The 20,120-nt window shown below is 47.5% G+C and overlaps 1 protein-coding gene across 2 annotated transcripts in view; it reads left to right on the top strand.

Moving 5' to 3' along the window:
* The window catches only part of LOC137420545 (dedicator of cytokinesis protein 1), a gene marked incomplete in the record, with an annotated part of 615,378 nt that overhangs the window by 250,418 nt on the left and 344,840 nt on the right, over positions 1-20,120 (top strand). For both annotated transcript variants that reach the window (XM_078772553.1, XM_078772554.1), the window contains 4 exon segments: positions 2,838-2,946; positions 7,793-7,863; positions 9,103-9,209; positions 13,277-13,404. In XM_078772553.1, coding sequence (XP_078628679.1) covers positions 2,838-2,946; positions 7,793-7,863; positions 9,103-9,209; positions 13,277-13,404 — 415 coding nt within the window.

Here is a 20,120-nt window from a genome sequence, read left to right on the forward strand (position 1 = left end):
ACGAGTGCCTTCTCATGGGCGGCTGACATGTGAGCGCGTTCAGTGTACTTTGGTTCTTTTGCTCTGTTAATTCCGCGCTCGTAGTTAGCGAATAATGTACGGAAGGATGTCAAGCATGATGGATGGTGTTTGGCCTCAACAGCAAAGAGGTCTGCGCTTTTCACCAGTTGATGGAGTCGAAATAGACCCATTTTCTCGGCCCGTGATTCGATTTGCTCCCATGCATTTTCTTTGTTCTTCCAATAAGAGAAGATTTCAGCTCGCTCAGTTTTGCGATAAACACCTTTGATCTCTACTTTCTCACAGAAAATGCACTCTGGTGGGAAGACAGATCCATCGGAATGTTTACGGGGGGAATGCAATAGCGAGGTTGATGCTTGTGGTTCAATCTCATCTCCCAGAAGATGCAGGTTGGTAGTAAAACGCTGATAACACTGACGGTGATACCCAGTACTTTCCAGGTCATCGGGGAGAGTTGCGGGAGAGAGTTTATTGTGAGGCAGTTGCAGGAGAAGTACATGGAGAAGAGGAAGAAGTTGTTTCTTGGGTTTGTTGATCTGGAGAAAGCATTCGATAGGGTTCCACACAAAGTATTGACATGGGCAATGAGGAAGTTAGGAGTGGAGGAATGGTTGATCAGAATAGTGATGGCAATGTACAAAAGAGCGCGCACAGCTGTAAGGATGAAGGACGGGAACAGTGGTGAGTTTGAGGTGAAGGTGGGAGTGCATCAGGGGTCGGTACTAAGTCCACTACTATTTGTAGCTGTGATGGAGGTGCTGGCTCAGAACGTAAAGGAGGGTTTACCGTGGGAGTTGTTGTATGCAGATGATCTGGTGTTGATTGCGGAAAGTATGGATGGACTGAAGGAAAAGATGAACAAGTGGAAGGAATGGATGGAGACAAAAGGTCTGACTGTGAATATCGGAAAGACGAAGGTGATGGCAAGTGGTAAAGCATGTGGTGAGGTGGAAAGAACTGGGAAGTGGCCGTGTGCTGTGTGCAGGAAGGGTGTCGGAGTGAACTCCATTCAATGTACAATGTGCGCTGAGTGGGTTCATCAAAAATGTAGTGGTCTGAGAGGGTCATTAACCAGTGTGGCAGCTACATTCAAATGTAAGGTGTGCACAGAGGGAGCTGCACATGGAGGAAATGTTGAGTTGGATCTTGGAGACGGCGTGAAGCTGGAAGGTGTGAAAACATTTTGCTATCTCGGAGACATGCTGAATGGAGAAGGTGGATCAGACTCGGCAACGGTTGCTCGAGTGAGATGTGCATGGAAGAAGTTTCGGGAACTGAGTGGCGTGCTGATGAGGAGGGGAGTGTCGTTGAAGCTGAAGGGAAAGGTGTATGCTGCATGTGTGAGAAGTGTTAAGATTTATGGGAGCGAGACATGGGTAATGAACGTAGAGCAGCAACGAAGGCTGGAAAGGGTGGAAATGCGAATGGTTCGATGGATGTGCGGAGTGTCGTTGAGAGAGAGGAAGACAAATGATGAATTGCGAAAAATGATGGGAATAGAGCCTGTGATTGATGCTATGAAGAGGAAGAGGTTGAGATGGTTTGGTCATGTGTTGAGGAAGGATGAAAGTGACTGGTTGAGAAGAGTGATGGAAATGAATGTAGAAGGAAGTAGAGGACGGGGAAGACCGAGAAAGACTTGGCTAAAGATGGTGGAAGAAGAAATGCGGGCAAGGGGGTTAACAAGGAGAGATGCAGAAAATAGGGCAAGATGGAGAAGATTGTCATGGGGACCGCAAGGCTAACCCCCGCTCTAGCAGGGAAAATGGCCTTAAAATGCATGTTGTTGTTGTTGTTGGGGAGAGTTGCGGGGATCTGGTCGCACACTGATTGCATATGATAGGGGGACTCATGTGACTGGCGGAGACGTCGCTCCCAGATCCTATGAAGGTGCTGTAGTTTTTCACTTGCAGTTCCTTTGATTTTACTCAGTGTTGTAAAAGGGCCATGATCAGACATGGATAGCACATGAAGCATGCATGTAGGTGGAGAGGGTGTTTTGCGGGTGCTTTGGGGGACTGCAGGATCAGCACTCCCGTCACGTTTTCGTTTGGGCATGATGGCATATGTCCACTTCTACCACAACTGTTACTCTGGAATGAGAAAGAGTAGGCCTAGTTACCAATAATAAGACGACCATAATAATAAACATTTTAAAATAACAGTATTTGTGAAATTACATGCGTTTCCATCAATAACCCTCAAACACCCTATGTGTTTGATGGCGGCACTAATTTGCATATTTTACATGCCAAGGACACATGTGGTCACTTCAAGACTGGTCTTATAATGATCTTTGACCCTCAAAATATGGGTCTAGACACCTTGTTTTTTCAGTTATCTGTAATATTGGCGGAGATATGGTGAATAACAGATTTATCCATAATGGCGGCTTAACTTGCATAAAAATGGCACGTGGGACACCCTGACAACTTTTTAACATAGCAAATCGTTTTCTACACATTTTTTTCAATTTAAAAATGTCCTTTAGAAATTGATTTCCAGGGGTGCACGCCAACCCCCTCTACCAACCCTCCGATAAACAGTGTGGTGTACATGTGAATGTGTGTTCATCAGTATGCTCATTATGTAGCAGTACCATTCAGAAGTTAAAAAATAAGTCAAGGCAGCATGAACGATCAGTTTGTGTGATGATTTCTAAGTCTCTTTCAGTTGAAAACAAACAAACAGGTAAATCCTTGGTTGGCATAACTCGTTCTGGATTACATTGTAAAACATGATATTGGAGGTAATTATCGAATTACAGTCACCCTTTTGTTGTACGATACCTCTTGTGCCTTGTCTTTATTCACCAGGTTATACGATAACAAGGACAAAGAAGCATTTGAGAAATCCGTGACTCAGCTCTTCGTATCCATCAACAACATGATGAAGCTTGAGCAGGACTCGACTTTGTTGGTGCAGGTCAGAACTCCACTGAATATTCTCGGAACTGCAGAGTTTTGAGCAAACTTTTATAACATTCATTTGTCAATGTTAGGTTAAATGACATCACTGCATCCAAACTGCGGAAGGCATTGCAACTTAACACCAACTGTGACACCTTGTGACTTTCTACTCTGCTCTTTCTCCGATGTCAGAACTCATTTGAAGTGTTGCTTAAAGTTATTGTATTTTTTCATTGAAGGGGAATGACGTGTTAAATATTCAATCATATCTCAAAAACACCACTTTGTAGAACATCTAAAAATATATTTTGCCTGAAACCTAGCACAGAACTATTGAACTTGAGTTGTAATTTTTCCAAAAGTAAGTTGGAATGAAATGGAAACCAGTATACCCTCCATAACCACACTATATCTAAATTGAAATGGTGACCCATATCTCCCTCCTTAACCACACCATATCTAAATTAAAATGGTGACCCATATCTCCCTCCTTAACCACCCAATCTCTAAATTGAAATGGTGACCAGTATCCCCAGTATCCCCCTCCTTAACCACACTATATCTAAATTGAAATGGTGACCAGTATCCCCAGTATCCCCCTCCTTAACCACCCAATATCTAAATTGAAATGGTGACCAGTATCCCCAGTATCCCCCTCCTTAACACAGGATTCAAGTCTGGGCTTTGGCTGGGCCACTCAAGGACTTTCACGTTCTTGTTCTGAAGCCATTCCAGTGTTGCTTTGGCTGTATGCTTGAGGTTATTGTCCTTCTCCTTCTTTTGTGAATCATCAGATGGCCAGCTCAGTGTCGTGCAGCCATGCCCTCGTCTCTGGTCCTACGTCGAAGAGGCCGGCTTCTGATGGTGGTCTGTATAGGGGGCAGGTGGTAATTATGTGTTCGGCAGTCTGCTCAGGCTCGCCGCACTCGCACGCGGCGCTGTCTGCCAGGCCCCACATCTTCAGCGATGATTTGAAGCGGCCGACCCCCGTACATAGACGGTTCAGCAAGGTCCATTACAGGCGTGGTAGGTCTTCTCCTACGACGCCACCTCCTGGGTCCCAGATGTAGCGGTGGATGCGGGTGGGCCCGGCCGTTTCCCACACCTGCTTCCAAGATGCCGCCAGCCATGCGCTTCTAGATAGGTCCTCAGGGATAGAACTGAGCATCTCTTGTGCCGCCTTGTTGTAGGGATGGCGGGACTTAAGTCTGCTTGGAGGCGCCACTATCGTTGTGGTGTTGTGCAGGATGTGCCAGTCGTGTTTCTGGGCATTCCTTGCCAGAGCGAGGGTAGCAGCCTCCCGTCGGAGGCCGGCCGGGGCGATTCCCGCTAGGACTGGCAGGTGGAATGCCGGGGTGGGCTTCAAGCAACCAGCTACAATGCGGAGGGCGTTGTTAATGGCAACATCAACCTCTGCTCCAGGCTGGGGCGCAGTATTCAGCTGCAGAGAAGACCAGGGCTTGCGTGGATATTCGTAGGGTCTTTGCGGAGGCTCCCTAGGTCGTACCAGCGAGACGTCGGATAAGCGAGACCCTTGATGTCACCTTGGCCTTAACTTCTTCTCGGTGTTGCTTGAAGGACAGTATCCGATCTAGGCGTACACCGAGGTACTTTGGGGCTTGCTGGAACTCCAGGCGTTTGTTGTCAACGAACACGTCCAGTTCCCTTTTTGCTTCTCTGTTGTTGAGATGGTATGCCGCTGACACTGTCTTACCAATGCTGAGCTGCAAACGCCACCTCCGGAGGTAGGCTACCAAGGTGCCCATGTCTTGGTTGATACCGTTTTCCATCGCCTTCCATGTTGGTCGTCGCAGCATGATGGCCAGGTCGTCCGCGTAAACGTACTTTCTGGATGTTGTATCCGGCAGGTGGTAGATGTAGATGTTAAGCAGCATCGGCTAGAGAACAGAACTCTACGGGACACCATTCCTCAGTCTTCTGAGCCGGCTGCGCTGGCCGTCGCTGGTCTGTAGGACGAAGCTGCGGTTTGACAGCATCTCCATGATGAAGTTCACCATATGCCGGTCCGGGATTGTCCTCAGCAACTTCAGGTGGAGTCCACGGTGCCAAACGGTGTCGTATGCAGCTGTCAGGTACAGGAACACTACGCCAGCTTTCTCATTGTCCTGGAAGCTGTCTTCGATATCTTGTGTGAGTAATGTTGCCTGGTCCACTGTTGACCTGCCACGACGGAAACTGGCTTGTTCCCATGGGAGCTGTGGGTCCACCACTGGGTCGATGCGGCTGTGGATCATCCTCTCCAGAATCTTAAATGGGACGCAGAGCAACAAGATCGGTCTGTAGGACTTGGGATCTTCCGCAGGTTTGTTCGGCTTCGGCAGGGCTATGACGGAAGCACGGCACCAGGTCTTCGGGAGCTTGGACCTCCGGAGGCACGACGAGAAGAACGAACACAGCCAACCAGATGTTGTTGTGCTCTGGTGGATGACGAACTCTGGATGGATGTTATCATGGCCTGGTGATTATTGTCCTGTTGGAATATAAATCTTCACCTCGGGCTCAGGTATTTTGCACTCTGAAGCAGGTTCTCCTCAAGCATTTGGCTGTATTTGGCTCCATTAATTGTTCCGTTTATCATTACAAGTCTCCCAGTCCCTGCCGCTGAAAAGCATCCCCATGCATGGTGCTGCGCCAGCACCATGCTTTGCGGTAGGGATTGTTTTGACGGATGATGAGCTGTGCTCGGTTTCCACCAGATGTAGCACTTTGCATTCCGGCCAAACAATTCAATTTTCATCTTCTCGGACCACAGAATATTTTGCCTCATACTATCAGAGTCTTTCATGTGCCTTTTTGCAAACTCAAGGTGTGCTGTCATGTGTCTTTTTCTCAAGAGAAGCTTCCATCTGGCCACTCTCACATGAAGCTTAGATTTGTGAAGTGCTAAAGAGACTGTTGTCCTTCCGGCAGGTTCTCCCATCTCAGCTAAGGAACTCTGTAGTTCTGTCAGAGTGGTCATTTGGTTCTTGGTCACCTCCCCGACCAAGGTCCTTTTTTCCCGGTTGTTCAGTTTGGGCAAACGGCCTTCTCCCAGGAAGAGTCTGGGTAGTTCCTTTTTTTTTTTCCATTTCCTAATAATGGAGCTCACTGTGATCTTGAGAACTTTCAACTCTCTAGAAATTGATTTATACCCTTCCCCTGATCTTTGCCTCCTCACAATTCTATCTCGGAGTTCTATGGAAAATTCCTTGTACTTCATGGTAGAGTTTCTGCTGTGACATATGCTGTCTACTGTGGGACCTTAAAAAGAAAGGTATGTTTCTTTCTAAATCAAGACCAATCAATCGAATTGACTTCAGGTGGACTCCAATCATGTTGTACAGAAATCTCAAGGATGATGAAAGGAAATTGGATGCTCTTGAGCTCAATTTGGATTGTCATAGCAAAGGGGATGAATACTGTCACGTCCCTCGCGATTAATATCAACCAGGATGGATGGTCAAACCAGCTTTTACTCCAAAAGTGACCCGAATTCCAAGTGACCTCCCGATTTTGGCGGTTCATTTATACGTGCAGGATGGAAGAGATGCGAGCCGTTTGACTAACGAAACACACGATTTTATTCTGAAACCACGAAACAGGCAAACACGACAAAAAATAAATAAATGCAGCAACAATGATTTGATAAAGCACAGAATGAAAATGTCAAAATAAAAACTGAGGTAAAATAGATTCTATATCCTACTATGAGGGACCCTTCATGCACTGACCCAACCACAGACAAAGGAAAAAAATAAGGTAATGAAATAAATTCCCCCCTGGGCCGGCACTTAGCTTTGGCCCCATAATGGGTCCTTTTTAGAAGGTTGGTGGTGACGACGATGCTCAGGGCCACCGTGTGGAACGCTCACAATATGGCGATGGAGTCGCCACACGTCAAAGTCACCCAGGACCATGAGGTGAGTGGTGAAGACGGCCGTCTTTCTTTTTTGGTCCCTCAAGGTTTCCTCTTCTCATCTTTGGGAAGGACAGTGCAGCCTTGGTGAGCCCAGCAGTCCAAAGCCCAGCTCACCAGCTCCCTGGTGAGCCCAGCAGTCGAAACCTCCTTGCGATTGCCACAAAAATCTTTCTCCTCTGAGAGAACACAAAATGGCCAGCTTCCTTTCCGACAAGACGAACCAAGTGCCCTCTTCTACTTCCGCCGTGAGAGCCAATCGCGTCCCTTGGGGCATGGGCAGCCGGCGTTCTTCTCCGCCCACTTCTCCATTGGGGCTGGCTTAGCTTGGCCGGGATCACATCGCTGGACCCTGCTTTGCTTTTGCCGGCAGTTGTTATAATTTAAGGGTTGGCCACAAAGGGAGGGCACACACTGGCAATTAGGCAATTAACCTTAAACCCTATTACTAATTAACACGCCATCACCTCTCCCTCGTATGATGAACATTTAAACAACCTTAAGCAACATTTTCCCTACTTACTGTATGTCCATCAAAATGCTCCTACACGTCACACGGTCCATGCTCTTTCCTATTCAATGCTACCTCTCCTACGGTATTCTTTTACCTACCCCCATAAACGTAACATTACTTATTGACTGAAGATATTTCAAATTTCAGCTTTTAATTTTATATATTTTGTGAAAATTTGAAAAAAAAAGATTTTCCACTTTGACATTATGGTGTATTATGTGTAGATCAGTGACAAAAAATCTCCACTCATTTTAAATTCAGGCTGTAACAAAATGTTAAAAAGTCAAGGGGTGTGAATACTTTCTGAAGGCGCTGCATCTGAATTTCTGTGTACGGTACATTGTGAAAGTAAAAGGCGTAAGCTCTCCTTAACACCGTTGATGCATTTCTTGGTTGCCCACGGCTGTGCTTCTTTGTGTACGATTTGTGCAGGGTGCTGCTCTCAGGTTCCTCCCCACGATCGTTCATGACCTTCGTGTTGTTTTCGACCTCAACAACTTCAGGTCAGGTTAATTTTTGCTCGTCATTGGTTTGGTGTGAGTTAACGTGGTTTGGGTCATGGCTACTTGTTTTTTTACCTTTGTTTTCTGTTTCTGTAAACTCAAAGGGTGTGTGTGTGTGCGTGTGCGTGTGCGTGTGTGCGCGCGCGCTTGCACGTGCTTGTGTTTAATCAATGGGAGGAAATTCCCACTTGAGGCTCGTATGGAAAAATCCTGACTCAGACCCACGGACCTCATCCTAAACGTGGTGACAACCCACTGAACTGTTGAGTCTTCGGGACAGATGCATTTATTTATTTCCTCCTGTAACCTTTGACATGGAAGAAAACGTTTAGCCAGCTCCAGGTCATTTGGCCCCTCATGCCTGTGGCTTATCCCATCCAATTAATTTATTTTCTACGTTTAGTTCTCTTGTGTGTAGTTGAATCACATTTTACTATTAACTTGATGTAATGTATTCCCATTTTTGTTTTTGTTTTACCCTCATGTTGAGGCACATGGAAGGACATAAGCAAGGTTGATCCCTGTATGTACATGGATGGGACACGTCCATGCAAGGTTTGGCCTTGTGGGCTGAGGGAATGCAGACCAGTCCATGGTTGATTATGTGCTCACCTTTGAGCTGTTCACCTCCATTTATTTTATACGTGGAGTCAATTTTTATCCTGACTGTTGGCCTCGTGTACAGTACTGTCTTTAGGGTATCATTGATCACAAAGTAGCCTGGTGTTGGCCTAACGGTAAAGGTGGCTGGCTTGAGATATTAGGCTCCTGACTTTGAGCCCCTTTCAGGCCGTTGAATTAACTCCAGGTGGGTTGACTCAGCCCACGTAGCCTTGGATGTCAGCAAAATGTGTACCAGCCTACTGGTATTAGAGGGTACTGCATCAGCAGCACAGTTGTGCCCCCAGAAGATGATGCAACCAGCAGCCAAAGGCTGCACACGAAACACCGCCACCACCACCACAAAGTATGCTGTCCTTTGGATGGGAACCTAAAGGCCAGCTGTCCCATGTGCATTTGTTCCTATCCTGAGGTTAGATTGCTCACACTTTAAAATGGCAATCTCATGTGCTTTAGAATCCAAGCAAAATTGTCTTATCAGCAATGTCGATAGTCATCATTTTGTTGAGTTTGTGAATGCTGGGACGTGGACATAGCGCAGACATAATGCATGGTATTACCTTGAACCCTTGCCACCACTTGACCTCTTCTTATTCTGCTGTGGTATTTGTGTTGCAGCATTTTGTTCAGAGACTTCATTAATAACATTCCGAAGGAGCGCCTGACCAAGCAGAAGCTGGGCTGCATGACTGATGTCGTGCAAGGAGACCTTTTCCTTGAGGAAGGTGTGTTGATCTCGTATTACCTAGGTCATGGCTTTATTTGTTTTCCCAGCAGTTTTTCCCAGTTTTTCCCAGAAAGAGAGTCGAAGAGTCTTTCACCACCACAGCAACGACACGTTCCACTGTTTTTTTCACGGGATCGAGGCTCATGGAAGAGCATGCTAGATCTGACTGGCACAAGCATTGAGAATGAACAAACAGAAAAGAGGAGAGGAAGGAGGAGAGGAAACTGAAACAAGCAAGTAAGATGGTTGGTTGAGGAAAGGTTAATGGGGCTAATAAAGCTCCTGGGTCAGATTGGGGGGGGGTAACTAGCGATGACAGTGCACTGCTTGCTTAAATCTCTTGAGAGGAGAGTGAGACGTAACGGCCTCTGGAAGATGCTTCCATGGCCGGGAGAAGCATTCATTGCAATGAAACTGGTTTCCATCCCATCTCCTCGCTTGTTTTCTTCTTTCTTCACTTCACACCACACCTATTGAGCACAGGCCGGAATGTATTCATTTGCGCATTCTGCTTGAAAACAAAAACCATTTAATCCCACAGATTGCAGCACTGCTTTGAAGTGTTTGTTTACACAAAGCAGGAAGTAAAATACTTTGAGGATATCTCGGTCATCTTGTTACAAAACTGTACCACACTCGCCCACGACTTCACTCCATTTTAATTTTTTATTTTTATGTTGAAGGCTCCCGTCACGGACTATATAGTCCTCATTGAGGCCAGGCCTTAAATAAAAGAGCGGCATTAATAGAAAAGTGGATAAAGAGAGAATAGTCGAAGAGTTTTTAAGGAAGTGAAAAATCATTTTTTTTGAAAAGTAGAAAAGAAAAAAAGAAAAGAAAAGTCATAAGTGTTTGCAAAAACATAAGAACGTAAAGAGTTCCAGAGTTTGGCTGTGGAGGGGAAGAAACAAATATCATAATGACCCACCCTTGAGTTGCCAATGGCCACACAATAATCATGTGATGTCGTGACGTGTCAAGAATTCCTTGGTCTCGCTAATGGCGGAGGTACACAAGCAGCAAGCTTGGGAGCAGAAATCGAAGTAATATCTGTAGATAAGAGAAAGAGAGCCAACTTTGTGGTGTAATTTGAGCGGTAGAAAAGAGAAAGAGAGCCAACCTTGTGGTGTAATTTGAGCGGGTCGAGTTTTGAGGTCAGATTGGGAGAGTTGATAAGTCGGATTACTTTGGATTCAATTACATCCAGGAAGTATGTGGAGCTAGAACCTCCCCAGATGTGAGAGCAGTACTCTAAACAAGGACGAATCAATCCTTCATATACAGACTTGGCATTTAATGTGGAATATTTTTTTTTTCTTGACTTGGGTTTACTTTCTTAACTCAGTATATCAATCTGGTGAGTTTCTTTTACACTTTGGTGATTTATTTGTTAAAAGAACCATGTCACTGATTGTCTGTCGCAGCAAGAAGTCAACAACAGGATTATATCACAGGTGGCGTGGCAAAATGTACGGACAGGTGCATTTGATGATTGGCTTCACAGTCGGGTATACAAGGGTTGTTGCATTCTGTATTAGTGGAAAACAACTGTTTCACGTCTCCAAAAGTTATTGCCGCTTCCTCTGGAGATGGTCCGTCAACTCGACAATGCTGTTTGTCATGGAGTGGTGGTTTTACGAAATTCTGGCATGAAACAGCGTGCTATTGCTCGGCAGTATAGCATCACTCAAGGTCAGGTGTCAAAGATCCTGAAATGAAATGCTCAAGATGGGTGTCCCTACTCCAATACCGAGGCCAGGACGTCCCCGCAGAACCACAAGGAGGGATGATCGCCAGCTGCACCAGTTAGTCCTCAATGGCCGTACCAAGTCAGCTAATCGGCTTCGGGCTGAGTGGCAGCAACTGACAAATGTGCCTGTATCCAGAAGGCTAGTCAACCAACGACTGGTTCAAGCAGGCTATCGTGCCAGGCGTCCCTTGAGAAAGCCACGCCAGACCAGACAACACCGCCAGCGCCAATTGCAGTGGGCCAGAAAGCACCGTCAATGGCAGCCAGGACACTGGAATCACGTGATCTTCAGTGACGAGTCTAGATTTCTGGTCTATCGTCAAGATGGCCATGTCCGAGTGCGCAGACAAGTGCATGAAGCCTACAACAAAGATTTTATAGTGCCAAGAGTCCAAGCTGGAGGTGGTGGGGTGACCGTTTGGGCTGCTTTTCATGCAGGGGGCAAAACTGACCTGGTTGTTCTGAATGGAAACCTGAACCAGTTCAAGTACAGGGCCATTCTGGAAGAAACATTGCTTCCATTTGCTCGTGCAGCCTTTCGAGGAAACTTTGTCTTCCAAGATGACAATGCACGGCCTCATCGTGCTCGCATGATCCAACACTTTCTTGCTGACCGTGGTGTATAGCATATGGAGTGGCCTGCCATGTCCCCGGATATGAATCCGATAGAGAACCTGTGGGTAGAATTAACGCATCAAATCGACCACTTGGACCAGCTGCCGACCTCTGTGCGTGAATTGCAGCAGGCTATTATCACTGCATGGCAAGCGATTCCTGTCCAAACCTTGGCAAATCTCGTGAACAGCATGCCTCAATGTGTACGTGCTCTCCTGAATGCTGGTGGGGGTTACACGAAGTACTGAACTGTAATTTTACTGTCCGTAATCCCAGTCGTAATTTAACTTTTGTTTTTGTTAAAAAAAAATTTGGCTAATGTGCAAAATAAAGAGATACTTCTGGAAAACGTACAGAAGTTTAACACAGTTCTGTCCATGAATTGAGTTTGATATCAGTTTACATCACTTTCAAGGATCAATTTATTTGTTTCGAAATGTCAAATGTGGTTTTTGTTTCTTTTAAAGGTCACATTAACAAAATCTAGAATAATTTCAACATAATTCCAATGAACTTTTGGTTCTAAGACATCTTGAAAAGTAAGTTCACCCCCACAAAAAAAAATTCCATATTAAATGCCAAGTCTGTAGTTGAAGCAACTGCTGAGAGGAGAAGAATCTTCGACATCTGAACAGGACTCCCAGTTTATTTGAGGCAGACTTAGCTATTTGTGTAATGTGTGGATTCCAGGATAAATTTGATGTTAGGGTAATACCTCGTAGGTTTATTGAATCACATGGTGTAAATGTGGAGCTTTCAAATGAGATTGGAGAGTTGAGAGGAGTTTGAGAGAGAGATGGAAAGAAATTGAGTTTTAGAAGCATTGAACTTAACCTGATTACTTTTGACCTTGGAGATTCAAGGACCCTAAGGTGCACAGCGGGTGTGTTGATATTGGAGTCGACACACACTCCTCATTTGAACTGGAATCCTGAGTGAAGGTTGTAGTTTGAAATGTTAAAGGAGTTAACAAGAACATCATGTGACAATTGGGTCTCTGAGAGAAGCAAGATATTAGGAGAGGAGCTTGCTAGATGATGTTCAACTGAGAAAAGATTCGAAGAAAGAACGCAGATGTTGGTGAAATGAATTGAAAAAGAGTCACGTTGATTCAACAGGCAAGGGTCTTGGGGGGAGCGGGGGGGGGGGGGGGGGGAGGCCGATACTGCTACTGCCTGAACCCCCTCCCCCATCCCTCTCGTTGGTAGCAGAGACAAGTAGGTGACCGGAGATACTTCGCACCCCATAATGCCGGGAACTAAGGCCCATTAACTTTTTGGACTTTTTCATATTTAATTTGAGGTTTCAGAGGAAATGAGAGGAAAGAGAAATAAAAGAGAGAGAATGTAAAGATGAGGAGTGAAAATGAGGAAGAAACGTGTATGATGAAAAGTGTATGGTGTTTGTTTGCGAGACAGAGAGATTAAAGCTAGGCCGGTAGTTCTCGTTTGAGTGAGACAGAAAGTAAGACCAGTAATCCTGACACGGAGAGTGTTAGATGGTTCCTGGCATTACTTTGACGCTCCTAAGTCAGGACGGTAATATCACCCTGGGAGGTTGCTTTCTACAAGCTACTATTTAAAAACTACCATGATATTGCTAAACTCTTTTGGTATTGATCATTAATAAATCTGATTTCCAAAATGATATTTTTTGAGCCATGAGGCTTTGTGCTCTTTCCTTGAACCTATATTGTGCAGATTGCCGGGACGTCCTGCTTCCCCTCATGACACATCAGTTGAAGACTTATCTGGAGTCCATGGTCGAACTTGAACCTTGTGTGCAGCTGCTGAGCACAATCCTGCTCACCCTAAACCAGGATAGTGCGGTGAGTTTCCTTTTTGTTTGTGGCCAGGATGTGAAAGTATGTGGGCATGCTACCAGTGCTTTGTGTCAAATCACCATAACATGTGTTGTATGTGTCAATTTCACGAGTTACCATGCGCTCGTGAAACGGAAAGGAAGGTTAGACATCCGGTTGCGTGCGTACGTGTGGGGTGCGTGTCTGCATTTTAAAAATTCATTTTCTCGGCGAGTGTTGGTCCAATTGGACTCGAAATTTTACCTTAGGAGCGCCAATGACTGTAGAATTTCTCTTATCATAATTATGACGTCATAGGTCACATGGTACGGACGCCATCTTGGAAAAACCTCTATATCTCTATCTCTGAAACCACTCCATGGAAAAAATTGAATCATGGCTCATTGTCAATTACACCTGTCGTGGAAATCAATCAGGTCCACAACTTTGTCCCACAGGTTGGTTTAATCACAATTAGATCTCTGACATCATCCTGTATAAAATACAATCATGCAAATAGATATCAGGATCTTGGCATCATATAGAAAGGACCGATAATAATAGTCAAAGCAAGCGAGTCTAGCATATAGGTGCGGGTACGTACCATTCAAGACTACGGACTACATGTCATAGTAAATGTCACAGGAGTGGCCCCGCATCGCGGATGTCCCGGGTCTTATAAACGCCCCTCAGTGGCTTAAGCGAGTATCACTCCTGGGTTCAACTTTGGTATAATTTCACTACATTCTCCCCGCCTTTAGAACTATCCTGCCGCTAGGCAGATTCCAAGCACGCGTCAGCATTAATTGATTGGGGACGTCATTCCATGTCAGTCGGTCCACCCGTAACGGTCGGGGTGGCGAACTACCCTGCCAGCTCGTGTCCGGAAACTACCGGGTACGGCGTCCCCAAGCCCGGAGTCCCCTGCGTCGGAGTAGCCGCTGGAGGCAGGTGTCGGAGGGGGCACCTCAGAGCCTTCAGGCAGGGGTGTATGTGACGACAGAAGTGTCGGCATAAGTTCCATAGAGGAAGCTTCGGTAGAGTCCATAGACTCGTAGATCGGTTCGTCGATATCTCTATAAGGGTCGATGACCCCACAAGGGGCGAGATGGCGTACGGAGACAGTGGACTCGCGTCCATCTGCCGTCATCACACGAGCATGCTCGGGATTAGCCTGGAGTACCTGCACCTTATCTACTAAGGGGTCGTACTTGCTTGTGCGCACCACTCGTTTGAGATAGGCCGGACCCGGCCCAGCGAGCCAGCTGGGTAAAGATCGGATACTACCCGAGCTTCTAGGGTGGTGGAACAGTCTTTCGTGAGGAGTCAGGTTGGTGGCCGTACATAGGAGAGCCCTGATCGAGTTCAGAGCCGCAGGTAGTGACCAAGCCCATTTATCGAGACCCCGGCCGAGGGTCCGGAGGCTTAGCATGACGGCCCTCCATATAATCCCATTGAAGCGTTCGATCTGCCCATTCGCCTGGGGTCTGTACGGTGTGGTGTAACTCGAAGCAACATTATTTTGGAGCAAATAACCTCTCACCTCCTGAGACAGGAACACTGCACCCCGATCGGTATGCACGTAGGCCGGATACCCAAACATAGAAAACAAATTCTGCAGGCACCGTATGACCGTGGCAGCCGTCATATCCCTGCACATGTAAGCAAAAGGGAATCGCGAGTACTCATCAACGATAGTGAGCAGATAACGAGAGTTGCTTGACTCCGGCAGCGGTCCTTTGAAATCCATTGCCAATCTCTCCCACGGTCTAGTAGCCCTAACCAGCATCCCCTTGGGAGGGTTGTAAAAACGTGGTTTGAGTTCCGCACATATAGCGCAGTCACGGCAGATCCGGCGGATGTCCTCAATCGAGTACGGCAGATTACCCCTACGCACAAAATGAGTGAAACGCGCCACCCCTGGATGACACATAGTGTCGTGCAAAGCGCGCAGTCCCTCCAAAGTTACGATCCCCGCGCACGTAGCCGGCCTTGATAAGGCGTCGGCGACCAGGTTATCCTTCCCCGGGCGGTATTTGATGGTGTAGCAGAAGTCGGCGAGTTCGATACGCCAGCGGATGATTTTCTCATTCTTAATACGTTGAGCATGTAAGGTGTCGTACATGAACGCAACGCTTTGTTGGTCCGTGATGATTTGGAAGCATCGCCCGAGTAAGTACGGTCGCCATCGCCGAATCGACTCGACGATCGCGTACGCTTCCTTTTCGACAGACGAATGCCTCCGCTCAGCGGAGGTGAGAGTCCGCGAAAAGAAAGCCACAGGACGCTCCCCTTGGGAGAAAGTCGCCGCTATCGCATGATCCGAGGCATCACTTTCTAAGACGAAAGATTCGCTCTCGTTGATCGTCGCCACAGCGACGCCAGCGATGTCGGCCTTAAGGCCCCCGAAGGCCGCCAAGGCGGCCGGGTTCATGGGGAACGTGTTGCAGGCCACGAGGGGGCGGAGCTTCACGGAGAAATTTTGCACCCACTTCGAATAGTGGGCGAACAGCCCGAGAGCGCGCTTCAGCGAAGCCCGATCGCTAGGCGGAGCCATATCGAGCAAAGGTCGCCAACGCTCCTTATCCGGAGAGACTGAGCCATGGGTCACGGTGTACCCCAGAAGATCTATCGTGCGTAGAGAGTAACGACACTTAGCCTCATTCATGGTTAGGCGATACTTCTGCGTGACCTCGAGGAAGCGCTTCAGATTAGCATCGTGATGCCCCTGGTCATACCCACAAACCGTAAGATTGTCCAGATATACAAAGACATCTGTCAAGTTCTCCTTAGTAACGAGGTCGTCCATAGCCCTCTGAAAACATGCGACCCCGTTCGTTACCCCAAAAGGTAGTCGGGTGAACTGGTATAACCTTTGACCCGATTCAAAGGCAGTATAGATGCGATCAGCCCTAGAGATGGGGATCTGATGATACGCACTACGTAGATCGAGAGTGCTGTAGACGGAGTACTGGGCAACCTGTCGTACTAGCGCGTCCATCCCCGGTAAGGGGTAGGCGTCCAGCTGTGTAAAGTGATTAACCGTCTGTGAGTAGTCGATTACCATGCGCCGGCGATGGGCCTCACTTCGCACCACGAAGACCTGGGCCCGCCACGGCGACCGGCTAGGTTCGATAACACCGTCCTTTAAGAGCTGGGCCGTTTCTTCCGCAATGAATTGCGCGTCTGCCCGGGAGTAGTGCCGCGATTTTACCGCTACAGGAGTGCAGTCAGTGGTCAGGTTGGGGAACAGCGAAAGAGGCTCAATTTCCATTTTCGCGAGCTCACACACAGCAAGCGTGTCCGTCCCTCCGAACTCCATTTCCAAACGTCCATGTCGCTTAAGAAAATCGTGTCCTAACAGAATGTCAGCACATAACGCAGGCAAGACCATGAGATGTACATCGGAAAACATACGTCCCTTTATCACAAGTTTAAATCGACATTCCCCCTTTGTGCTGAGCCTAAGTCCTTGGGAGGCCATGAAGATCCGTCGTGTAGTCCCGAGGACCGGCCACCCATGGTGACGCACCAGCCGCTGATTGACAAAACTATCCGTAGATCCCGTGTCGACTAGGGCCCGCGCAAAAATGCCTTCGACCAAGAGCGGAACAATGGCCTGATCAAGGCCGGAAGATCTGGCAGGTATTGTGCCGTCCAAGCGAGAAGATTGCGCCTCTCGTGTGGATCCCACACGGGCTGCAGTTTTCCGGGCGTTTGAGGAGCCCGCGGAGGGCCCCCGTGCCAAATGCATAGTTGGTCGTGCCGGAGCAAGAGCTTGTCGTTCGTACGAGCCGCCGTCAGATGGCGCTCGTGTCACGTGCGAAAGATCGCAGTCAATTGTACTTTCATGTGCTCGATCAAGAGCGTGTAGTTCGTACGAGCCGCCGTCAGATGGCGCTCGTGTCACTTGCAGCGTTTGCTGCAAAACAGGAGGAGCTTTCAGAGCAGAAGCTTGTTGTTTGTTTGAGGAGGGCGTTCGAACGCCAGTCAAGGTCGGTCGCTCCGCGGCCGATCGCGTTCGCGCCATTTGTTTTGGCGGCCCTATGTTTCTCACCAAGGACGTGCGTGCAGCCAGGGGCCCGCGAGGAGGAGGACAGCTCATCAAAGCCGGGTGAGGCGCCCCGCTCTGTGCTCGGTCCGTTGGCTCAGCGATAAGCCCATTCAAGGTCGCGCGAGCTCGTGCGCCCCACGCGGTCTTCTTGCAGACTTTTGCAAAATGTCCTTTAGTAGAACACAAATGGCATATGGCTTCCCGAGCCGGACACGCCGACCTGGGGTGCTGTCGATTGCCACAGAAGTAACACGTCGCGTTTCGTTCAGGCCTTGGCCTGGCTGCGGTAGCTGCTGCCAGGCCGGAATCCTAGTCCACCTCGGGAGCGGCCGGGGGCTCGGCCGTAGTCGAGTCCGCACCCGTATCCTCGGCGGTAGCCCTCTCCGGTCGCGCGAGTTGAGTAGTCCCCGCAACGACCCGTGCGTGGTCATAAGCGGTAGATTGTTCCCGGGCCTCGGTGTAAACGTTGGCCACCCGTAGGGCCTCCGCGAATGTCAGGTCAGCTGTCTACAAGAGTCTGAGCCTCAGATTTGTAGAGCTGATCCCAGAGACGAAAGCGTCTCGGACAAGATCGTCCTGGACTTGCTCGTGTGTCCGTACCTCTTGAGCACTGTCTGCGAGGAGGTGTCGCAGCTCCTGGGCAAAGCGATCGATCGACTCGGTTGGCTGTTGACGCCGCGTTGCGAGCAGATGCCTGTTGTACACCACGCTCCGTTTCTTAATGTAAAGTCGCTTTAGTTCGGCCACGGCGGCATCGTACGTCGTACATCGTGCGATGCTCCTGTAGACGCGGTGGTCGACTTTGGTTTGCAGCACAGACAGCTTCGTGTCAGCGGTGGGAACGGCATCCTGGGCGCCGAACTGGTTCTCCAGCGTTTTGAGCCAGTGAGCGAACTCCGAGCCCGAATCCTCAGCTTGCGGGTCGGCGCCGAGTGTCGGTACGTTGATCATCTTGTGTCCTGCCATTTCCGTAGATCTTAATTGTGATTAAATGTCGTGGAAATCAATCAGGTCCACAACTTTGTCCCACAGGTTGGTTTAATCACAATTAGATCTCTGACATCATCCTGTATAAAATACAATCATGCAATAGATATCAGGATCTTGGCATCATATAGAAAGGACCGATAATAATAGTCAAAGCAAGCGAGTCTAGCATATAGGTGCGGGTACATACCATTCAAGACTACGGACTACATGTCATAGTAAATGTCACAGGAGTGGCCCCGCGTCGCGGATGTCCCGGGTCTTATAAACGCCCCTCAGTGGCTTAAGCGAGTATCACTCCTGGGTTCAACTTTGGTATAATTTCACTACAACACCCCATGGGGAATAATATATATTAATGATGATTATCCCTGGTGTTGGGCTAGCGGCTAGGGTGCCGGCTTAGGATCCTAGGATCCTGGGTTCGAATCCCGGTCAATCGCTGAATTAACGCCAGGGGGGTTGACTCAGCCTGTCATCCTTCCGAGGTCGGCTAATTGAGTACCAGTTCACTGGTAATTCCCTGCTTGTCGTTAAAGGCGGCAAAAAGGGTTGGCGTCAGGAAGGGCATCCGGCCGTAAAACATTGCTTCAAAAAGGGGACCGAAAAACAACAACAACCACAGTTCCCGAAAAAGGCCAACCCCCGCTTGCGGGGAAAAATGGCCTCTAAAGGTGTTTTTTTTTTTTTTTTAATGATGATGCCATCGGTGCCTTCGTTATGACATCATAATTCGACAAGTATGACGCTTCATTTGATCAGTATTTTTATGGTGTAGCCCATCGGGCAAATCCGTCTGGAACAGTGTTTGTCCGTCCATAAGTATGTATGTATGTATGTATGTATGTATGTATGCATGCATGTATGTATGTATGTATGTATGTATGTATGTATGTCCCCTCAAACGTATACCAATCAGAGCTGAAGATCTGGTCACTCACATGACAGGGTGATGTGATTACGTCTCATGTCATTACGGTGGTGCTGCGGCTGACTCTCTACACACCGCCATTTAGATTTATATGCCATTCATGCCGAACATATCGTCGAACCTGTCATATATCACAATCGCCATGCTCTACCTTTACGTTTTTCATTCAGTGTGAAACACAAACAAACCGATTTTTAAAATGACCATCAAATATCGAAACCATCTGCGTTACGTCTTTTCCAACAATATGGTGCGTATAGGCCTTAGGCGTTATGACTCGTCTTCGGACCACTTCGGAAATATTAATTAAGGTTTCTTAACAAGTGGTGTATCGTTTCAGTAGTATCGTTTTCCTAGTAATAATAATATAGTAAATATAACCATCATACTTTAATCCCAATGTCCTGAATACAAAGTTGATGGATTGAAGCGGTGTATGGTTCATGATCAATGATTAGCGGTGTTCGGCACTAATATTAATAATCACGGAAGTAGGGAATTGGCCTCGGTTTTTTTGATAGTTATATAATTTTCGAAATAATGATAACGTAACGGTAACATTATAGTAAATCTAATTGTAACACTAATCCCTTCGTAGTGACTGCAAACTTACTGGAAGTTAAAGTATATCATCTTCTACATATTAAAGTAGCGGCAGTTTTGTGCCTGTTACGTCATTACGTCTATGATGTCATTACGACGGCTGACTCCACTGACCGACATTTTAATTTATTAGTACACCCGCTCATTACGGGAGCTGCAGGATGGTTC

This window comes from Myxine glutinosa, chromosome 2 (genome assembly GCF_964187855.1).
Source record: "Myxine glutinosa chromosome 2, kmMyxGlut1.1, whole genome shotgun sequence".
In the NCBI taxonomy this organism is placed as follows: Eukaryota; Metazoa; Chordata; class Myxini; order Myxiniformes; family Myxinidae; genus Myxine; species Myxine glutinosa.